This window comes from Ovis aries, chromosome 15 (assembly GCF_016772045.2).
Source record: "Ovis aries strain OAR_USU_Benz2616 breed Rambouillet chromosome 15, ARS-UI_Ramb_v3.0, whole genome shotgun sequence".
Classification (NCBI taxonomy): Eukaryota; Metazoa; Chordata; class Mammalia; order Artiodactyla; family Bovidae; genus Ovis; species Ovis aries.
In genome coordinates, this window is record NC_056068.1 from 45643484 (window position 1) to 45653263 (window position 9780).

Sequence of the window (9780 nt, forward strand, 5' to 3'; positions counted from 1 at the left end):
TTTTTGTTTTTTTTCCTGTTTTGTTCAGTGAGCTGTTTCAAAAGCATCTAGAACAGTGCCTCCTGGCATGTAATGGTGCTCAAAGAATGTTTGTGTAAAGAATTTAATATACAAAAAGAGATAGGATTTCTGACAACAGCTTCCTAAAAAGTGAGATGTAGAACAGACAGAGGGACCAGTCTTAGATAAGAAGTAAGGAAAGAATGAACAGAGATGTCAGAGTTTAGCATAAAGATTTGAAAGTGGAAAACTAATCTCGTTTGTCTTTATAAGAGGAGAAATTGTCTGCTGAGAGTTGGAGGAGAGAGTGGAATGGCAGATTAGAGATCAAAACCAAGAAATCTTTGGGAAATGTAGAGAGTGAATCAATTTAAAACATAGTGTAGGATACCAGCCATTGTCTGTGGTTCAGCTGAGCTACATGACTATAAATTTATGCTGATATCATCTGTCCTCTTTTGTGATTTTTCTCCAGTAGGGCTCACTTGCCCAGGTGCAGATAAAGCCTTATTGCTTTCTTTGAAGGCCACCGTTGAAGGCAATGTTAAGATCTTCTTCCCAGGGGCTACCTATCTTACTTGTGGCTCTAACACAGAGGACTGTAATGGCTTGTTTCCTTATATTATCTTCTCAATATCTGAATATAGAAATTAGACCTTTTCATCTTTATACTTTCAAAATGCCATGTGGGACCAAGTCTCCAATGAGCGTGAAGCAGATCTTTATCTTATGTGCTTAGACACTCAGTCATGTTCGACTATTTGTGACCCATGGACTGTAGCCGTCAGGCATCTCTGTCCTTGGCATTTCCCAGGTAAGAATACTAGAGTGGGTAGCCATTCCCTTCTCCAGGGGATCTTCCCCATTCAAGAATAAACCCTGGTCTCCTGCATTGCAGGCAGATTCTTTACCCTCTGAGCTACCAAGGAAACCTAGATTTTTATCTTAACCACTAACAATTCTATAACAGAGAAGGCAATGGCACCCCACTCCAGTACTCTTGCCTGGAAAATCCCATGGACAGAGGAGCCTGGTAGGCTGCAGTCCATGGGGTCACAAAGAGTCGGACACGACTGAGCAACTTCACTTTCACTTTTCAACAATTCTATAAATTGTCTGCATCCATAATTTGTTGATTTTTTTAGTATTATAACCTTTTAAAAAGGGAATTAAAGTTTGGTAACTTGAAGTGTACATCAGATTATAAAGTTAATAAGAGAGAAATCATGGACTAGAATTCAGGTCTTCCAATTATTTGTCCCACTCTTCGGCAGTTTCCTTAATGTTGTAGTACCTTCTGAATACTGGGCTTTCTTTTGTCCATATCAAGTCTCTTGTTGTATTACTCTTTTGTGTTCTGTTATTCCTGAAATATCAGACACAAGTGAGTGTGCATTTACATGTAAAAATTCCTTCACAACCTTGTTCTGTAATTGATAGGATTTAGGCTATGTGCTTCCATAGGGCTTCACTCTCTTAGGCAAATTGACCTCCCTGAGAGAGTTGTTAAGCTTAATTAAAGGATAATGCTTTCAAGTGGAGAAAGAAGTCAAATTTGAATCCACTTTATTGCAATTTTTCCAACACATATAACCAACTACTTTATTAGAGATCTGGGGGATGGGGGAGGTGGGAGGGTTAGGCTACAAAGTACATACAGATCAGAAAAAATTACTAAATATTTGCATGTGAGTGCTCAATCATTCAGTCTGACTCTGCAGCCCCATAGACTGAGACCACTAGGTTCCTCTATCCATGGAATTTTCCAGGCAAGAATACTGGAGTAGGTTGCCATTTCTAATTCCAGGGGATCTTCCCAACCAAACAATGGAACCTGCATCTCCTACATCTCCTGCTTAGGAAATTTCAAATCTTATTCTTCTTTCCAGTTCCCTGATTTCTATTGGGCTTCTTAAAGAATATGTTTCTCTTTTAAAATTCATTTAATTTATAATCTCCACCCATTTTTATCCATTCTTTTTCTTCTGTCTCCATTTATGAAGAAAGTGTTTTTAAATTTCCTCAGATTATATATTGTGCCCTGGGAAGCCCAGGACCCTTTCAAATTGTCAAATCTCCTGACTTCCCACTCCCAAGGCAGCTTCTTAAATGCAACTTGCCCTCAAGTAGTGTCCATAATAAGGAATTTCAGAGTCAGGAAGTAGTTAGAATTAGTCAAGTAGCACTTCTTCCAGAAGTGTAAAATATTTGAGCCCGTCTTTGAAGAAGATGTAGATGAATTATACAGATTAATTTGAGATCAACTGTGAACTATTCTAAAAATATGTAACTAGTAGATATGTATTGGAGAAGGCAATGGCACCCCACTCCAGTATTCTTGCCTGGAAAATCCCATGGACAGAGGAGCCTGGTAGGCTGCAGTCCATGGGGTCGCTAAGAGTCAGACACGACTGAGCGACTTCCCTTTCACTTTTCACTTTCATGCATTGGAGAAGGAAATGGCAACCCACTCCAGTGTTCTTGCCTGGAGAATCCCAGGGATGAGGGAGCCTGGTGGGCTGCCATCTATGGGGTCTCACAGAGTCGGATGCAACTGAAGTGACTTAGCAGCAGCAGCAGCAGCAGCAGCAGCAGTAGATATGTATATATAATATTACATATGTATAAATGAAACTATTATGTATAGCTATTACATATGTAATTATTAGCATTAGTGTTATTAGAAATCATCTAAAACACTAAAATACATTTAATTATTCTAAGAGGGTAAACATTTCTTTATTCAATTTTTTAAAAAGCTGTGGGCCTAAAAATAGGCAGTGAATTATTAAGTACTGTTGCCAGTGTCTTCAAAAGACACAGGGCATAGCTGAGGAGTAGACCAGAGTCAGCAATTCTTCTGGCTAGGAGGGTCTTTCCTAGTTGATATTCTGCTTCTATTTTCTCCAGACTTCAAACTTCCTTGCTTCCTGGACAATCCTTGGCACTTTCTCTAATTGTGATGATTTCCTACTTTATAGCTGCCCCTGAAATCTGTGAATATGATGATAAGGAAAGGATTTCCTCCTAGTACTACCTGGAGGCCTCTTCTGATCCAAAGGCCTGAACTCTGAATCTGACCTCACAATTCTACTTTGAGATTCTTAGCTTTGTGTTTATGTTCTATTTGTTTTCAGGTCCTGTTCTGACACATGATTTTCTGGAGAAGATGCTGTGGCCTCCAGTGACCTAAATTATACCCCACAACCAGATTATGACCCTAAGGTTATGTTTAATGTAGCCTGAGGGCCCCTTGTGCCAATGTGAATTCACCCTTTAATCTGGTGCTGCCATCATTAAATCTTTCGTCTTTTGATGTCCTAATTATGTGGAAGGAAAATATCACTCATATTAGTGAATTTGTCCTGGTGGGCTTCCCTACTTACCCTTGGCTGCAAGTTCTGCTTTTCTTCCTCTTCCTCATCACCTACCTATTTGTGCTGTTGGAGAATGTAGTCATCATCCTCACTGTATGGGTCACTGGATCCCTGCACAAGCCCATGTATTATTTTCTGGGCACCATGTCTTTTCTGGAGACCTGGTATATATCTGTTACAGTCCCCAAGATGCTGGCTGGATTCCTGCTCTGTCCCAATACCATCTCCTTCTTGGGATGCATGACCCAGCTCTATTTCTTCATGTCACTTGCCTGTACTGAGTGTGTGCTCTTGGCTGCCATGGCCTATGACCGTTATGTGGCTATATGTTGGCCTCTTCGTTATCCGGTTATGATGACCACAGAATTTTGTGTTCAGCTAACCATCAGTTCCTGGCTGAGTGGCTTTACTGTCTCCATGGCAAAAGTATACTTCATCTCCCAAGTTTCCTTCTGTGGTAATAATATCTTGAACCATTTTTTCTGTGACGTTTCCCCCATCCTCAAATTGGCCTGCATGGACTCATCTGTGGCAGAGATGGTAGACTTTGTGCTAGCCATCATCATCCTTGTGTTTCCTCTCTCGGCCACTGTCCTTTCCTATGCCTTCATTGTCTCTGCCATCCTGCACATTCCTTCAGCCACTGGGCAGCGGAAGGCCTTCTCTACCTGTGCCTCTCACCTTATAGTGGTAGTCATCTTCTACACAGCCGTGATCTTCATGTATGTCCGACCTCGGGCCATTGCTTCATTCAATTCTAACAAATTGATCTCAGCCATATATGCAGTCTTTACTCCCATGCTCAACCCTATCATCTACTGCCTGAGGAACAAGGAGGTCAAAAATGCCATCAGAAAAACCATGGCAAGTGGCCGAGCCTTTTTCTTGAAAGATTCTCTTTGCTGAAGAAATTCAGATTTCAGATTTTCTTCTTTTTTTCATCATCTGCAATGATAAACATACTGACAACACAATAATTAAGGAATAAGAGGCTATATATCAAAGAAAATTCCCTTTTCTTTCTTGTATTAATTAAATTCTTTCTTTTAGGAGGCAAAGAGTTAAATAATCAGAATTCTAAAACATATACATTAGTAAAATCATTATAAAGTAATTCTATTTTTCAAGAAGATATTCAGAAATAGTTATACAACTAGTCTTTAGAGTTATATTAATGACATTTTTCCAGTTTAATTTTGTTTTATTTAAAAGCCCTTTCTATCTTAGGAGGCATATACAAAAAGAAGTTCTGCAATAGTCAATGTAATGACCTATTGCTTGCTTCCTAGTGGGTTAGGGGACTTCTTCCTTTTATAATCAATTGACCTTAAGCTCAACATTCAGAAAACAAAGATCATGGCATCTGGTCCCATCACTTCATGGGAAATAGATTCGGAAACAGTGGAAACAGTGTCAGACTTTATTTTTTGGGCTCCAAAATCACTGCAGATGGTGACTGCAGCCATGAAATTAAAAGACACTTACTCTTTGGAAGAAAAGTTATGACCAACCTAGATAGCATATTCAAAAGCAGAGACATTACTTTGCTGACTAAGGTCTGTCTAGTCAAGGCTATGGTTTTACCTGTGGTCATGTATGGATGTGAGAGTTGGACTGTGAAGAAGGCTGAGCACCGAAGGATTGATGCTTTTGAACTGTGGTGTTGAAGACTCTTGAGAGTCCCTTGGACTGCAAGGAGATCCAACCAGTCCATTCTGAAGGAGATCAACCCTGGGATTTCTTTGGAAGGAATGATGCTAAAGCTGAAACTCCAGTACTTCGGCCACCTCACGCGATGAGTTGACTCATTGGAAAAGACTTTGATGCTGGGAGGGATTGGGGGCAGGAGAAGAAGGGGACGACAGAGGATGAGATGGCTGGATGGCATCACTGACTCGATGGACGTGAGTCTGAGTGAACTCCGGGAGTTGGTGATGGACAGGGAGGCCTGGTGTGCTGTGATTCATGGGGTCGCAAAGAGTCGGACACGACTGAGTGACTGAACTGAACTGAACTGACCTTAATGATATATCATTTAATTACTTTTTTAAATCTATGAAAAAATGAGAAAGAAATACCTTTCAGACTCCAAAAGAAACATTGCAAGATAGTGTGCAAAACTTACCATGGTAGAGAGAAAATAGGATTTTATATACATACATATATATAATATCTTTGCCCATTTTATAATAAAACCCACTTTTAAAATGTATTATATGACATGTAGTATAAATTTTTAGAATATAAAATACATACAATGTAAAATTTCTAACAAATGGGATATATTTATAAAATACATAATTTCACACTTTAGTTCTCTTCCTTTATTGGAACTTCTATATACATAATTTTGGGGGTGTTATAGTTGGGGCTTAGACTCAGAAAAACTAGAAGCAATTCATTAAAGCCCCCTAGTTTTCAGGTAAAGTAAGCATTGGCATTGACAAGAGCCACAAAACTGCTCTTGTTAGTACTTGGCCTGGATATATAAGATTTTTCCAAGTTTCCCAGAACATCTCCCTTCTAAATATTTTTTTAAAATTTTGTAATGGTGAAGGCAATATGCTAAGAAGTAGTACATGCTTTCATTCAGCCATTATAAAATGACAGAGGAAAAATGGATTCTGTCTGGCTTAGCAAATATATTGGATAAGGAATTAACAAAATATGTTCTGCCAAGAGTTTAAGGATGGCAGGCATGCCATTTCACCCTAACAACTTGGAAGCCACATTTCATAAGTTTTAATCGGGTTGTTAATTTGTATACTATATTTGTTTTGTTTTGACTTTATACTATAACTACATGGTCTTCCTATTTTGTATTAAGTTTTTATATAAAATCAGAAGAGGGGCTTCCCTGTTGTCTCAGTAGTAAGAAATCTGCCTGTCAAGGCAGGAGACACAGGTTTGATCCCTAATCCAGGAAGATCCTACATGCTGTGAAGCAACTAGGCTCATGAGACACAATTATTCAGCCTGTGCTCTAGAGCCTGGGAGCCACAACTACTGAGCCCACCCACAACAGCTATTGAAGCCCACTTCAATAAAGCCCACTTCTGCAACAGAAGAAGCCACAGCAATGAGAAGCCCCCCTATTGCAACTAGAGAAAGCCCAGGCAGCAATGAAGAGCCAGCACAGTCAAAAATAAATAAATTTAAGAAAAAGTGTCAGATAAGATTGTTTTAAATTGGTTTTATAAACTGTGGTAGTTTTCAACTTATCTAAACCTGATATATTTTCCTAGCCCTCGTGATTTTTAGCCTAACCACTGTATAATTTCTAATAATATCCTCTAATAGCTCAGTTGGTAGAGCATTCACCTGCAATGCAGGAGACCTGGATTCGATTCCCAAGTCAGGAAGAATCCCTTGGAGAAGGAAATGGCAACCCACTCCAGAATTCTTGCCTGGGAAATCCCATGGACAGAGGAGCCTGACAGTCTGCAGTCCATGGGATCACAAGAGTCGGACATGACTGAGATACTTAACTACCACCACTACCACTCTTCTTTAGTCAAAAGGTAATGGTATGGGTCATGGCCCTCATATAAGCACTAAAAACAATATCAGATACTTTATCTTGAATCATATAATTCCTATCCAAGTGTTAGACTTTTCAGTCTTTTGTCAAATGATAACAGTATATATTTATGCTTGAAAACCTTTATTAATCATTATTGTACAATTAATGTTATCTTGAAATCTCATGGGCTTCCCTGTTAGCGCAGAGGGTAAAGAATCTGCCTGCAATGCAGGAGACCCAAGTTTGATCCCTGGGTTGGGAAGATCCCCTGGAGAAGGGAATGGCAACCCACTCCAGTGTTCTTACCTACAGAATTCCATGGACAGACCACAGAGTTGAAAAGTGTCAGACATGACTGATCAACTAACACTTTCTTTCTGCTTTGAAATCTCATGAGATTGTTTTTATTTTTAAAATGTTTTCATTTTAATTAAGCAGCTGTATAATTATTTATTATTATAACCTCAGCCATCTCACTTGATTGAACAAAGTTCCTCTAAATTATCTAGAATAATTTTTTATACTTAAAGTGAATTGAACATGGACTTCAATCACTTCTAATAAAATACCTTCACAGTCACACATTACTGTTTGATTGAAAAACTAGGAAATAAAGCCTAGTCAAGTTGATACATAAAATTGGTCACCATGGTCCTCCCTTGTCAACTTAGAGTTCACATTTATCTCCTTAAATCATGCAATCTCCAAAATAAAGACAATAACAAGGTCATTCTTCCACCTAACACAATACAACTATCCCATGTAAAACCAAAACTATGCTAATTCTTTCTCTAGAAGCAGCAAAGTCCTTGGGGATGTTCACCCTTTTCCTTTGATATCTGTAACTTAAACACTGTGGTATAAATTTAATTTACTAATATATTTTGTACTAAACGATATACACACATATATAGGTATACATATATTTATAACAAAATAAATATTTATAATATTAAACTATTACAAATCTTATTTCATTTCTGCAACTGGTCACATGGTCTTTACTAATGTTTGTAATTGTCTTTAACAACCCATTCCATATTCTCGTTGCTCTCAAAAAAGCACCTCAGCTGTCCATTGTTCTTTGTCTAGTATGGTGACTGAAACCTTCATTCCTGAAGGGTCTTGGCCATTAGAAATCCTGCCTGAACCAAGTTGTTGTAATTTGCCATTAACTTTAATCACGGGCTAAGAGATTTCCTGTATCCCAGTCATACTTTTTCCTGGTAAGATCAGTGAATGCCATGAGCATGGACACATTGCTGTATTTCATTTTCTGTGAAACACACTTCATTTATTGATCAGAAGCAATGCATTGTGGAAGAACTACAAGAGTGGATAAATCATTCTGTAAATCCCTAGATGGTAGCTTTGACTGAAGTACTGCATTTAGGGAAGGCAATATTATGTCAAAAGTTAGTGTCTATTCCAGGAAGAACATAGTGTTGCCCCTTCCACGTTGGAAGTGGTCCAAAGTTACCAGTCATCATCAGGTAATTGGCAGGAAGTCGTGCCATATTAGGGACTCAGTGTTGGTCTCTGCTGCTGACAGATTGGACACTAGCTCTAGCCAGGTCATCCTTAGCAAGTACACGTCAATGATTCTGAGCCCATAGAAATTCCACCCCTGCCATCATGGTCATTTCACTTATAAGCCCACTGGGAAATGACAAAAGTGGCTGGGAAAAAGACTATTGTCCACAGAAAAGGTCATCCTATCCACTCATTAAAACAATAATTTTTTGATGAGGTCAACTTTTGGTGAGTATTCACATGGAACACAAAATATCTTTATGATTTTTTTTCCCATTCAGTTCAGTTCAGTTCTGTCCCTCAGTCATGTCCAACTCTTTGCAACCCTATGGACTGCAGCATACCAGGCCTCCCTGTCCATCACCAATTCCTGGAGCTTACTAAAACTCATGTCCATCAAGTCAGTAATGCCATCCAACCATCTCATCCTCTGTCGTCCCCTTCTCTTCCTGCCTTCAATCTTGCCCAACATCAGGGTCTTTTCCAATGAGTTAGTTCCTTGCATCAGGTGGCCAAAGTACTGGAGCATTTCAGCTTCAGCATCAGTCCTTCCAATGAATATTCCGGACTGATTTCCTTTAGGTTGACTGGTTTGATCTCCTTGGAGTCCAAGGGACTCTCAAGAGTCTTCTCCAACACCACAGTTCAAAAGCATCAATTCTTTGGTGCTCAGCTTTCTTCATAATCCAGCTCTAACATCCATACATGACTACTGGAAAAACCATAGCTTTAATTAGATGGAACCTTTGTTGGCAAAGTAATATCTCTGCTTTTTAATATGCTGTCTAGGTTGGTCATAATTTTTCTTCCAAGGAGCAAGCATCTTTTAATTTTATGGCTCCATTCAGAGACATATAATCACATCTCCTCTTCCCTGACTTCCTTGTCTCCAGTTTTTGAATCATGCTCTTTGTAAATCCTGGACCATCCAGAAAAACCATTGATTAAGTATATAGATTTATACTTTTGATCATTTCTCTTACTAGGCAAAATGGACAAACAGGTGTTCTGGTCAAGGTTCTGTCCACTGGGACAAATTACCTTTACCATGGTCCTTCAGGGATATCTGTAAAGGGGCTGTACTGCTGTAACTGTCCACGTTAAGGTGGCTCCTGCATATTGTGCAGAATCATCTGTAAACCATGCCCAGGTTTTCTCTTCCTCAGTCGACTAACTGGTCACAGAGAATTCCCCAAGATGCTGTATGTGTGGCCTAGGAGATAGAAGGTAATGCAGCAAGAATAAGAGCCAAGGGCAATTGGGCCACTTCCCCATGCAACTTATGTCTTCATGGCTTGTTCAAGCCCCACCTACTACATACCACTTCCATTCTATAATGGAGCACTA

The 9780-nt window shown here is 39.2% G+C and overlaps 1 protein-coding gene across 1 annotated transcript; it reads left to right on the top strand.

The window, feature by feature from the left end:
* Window positions 1–3326: 3326 nt before the first annotated feature.
* On the top strand, window positions 3327–4283 carry LOC101108600 (olfactory receptor 6B9). The gene has a single exon (XM_015100787.2). The coding sequence runs from the start codon at window positions 3327–3329 to the stop codon at window positions 4281–4283; it is 957 nt and encodes a 318-aa protein (XP_014956273.1).
* Window positions 4284–9780: the final 5497 nt, after the last annotated feature.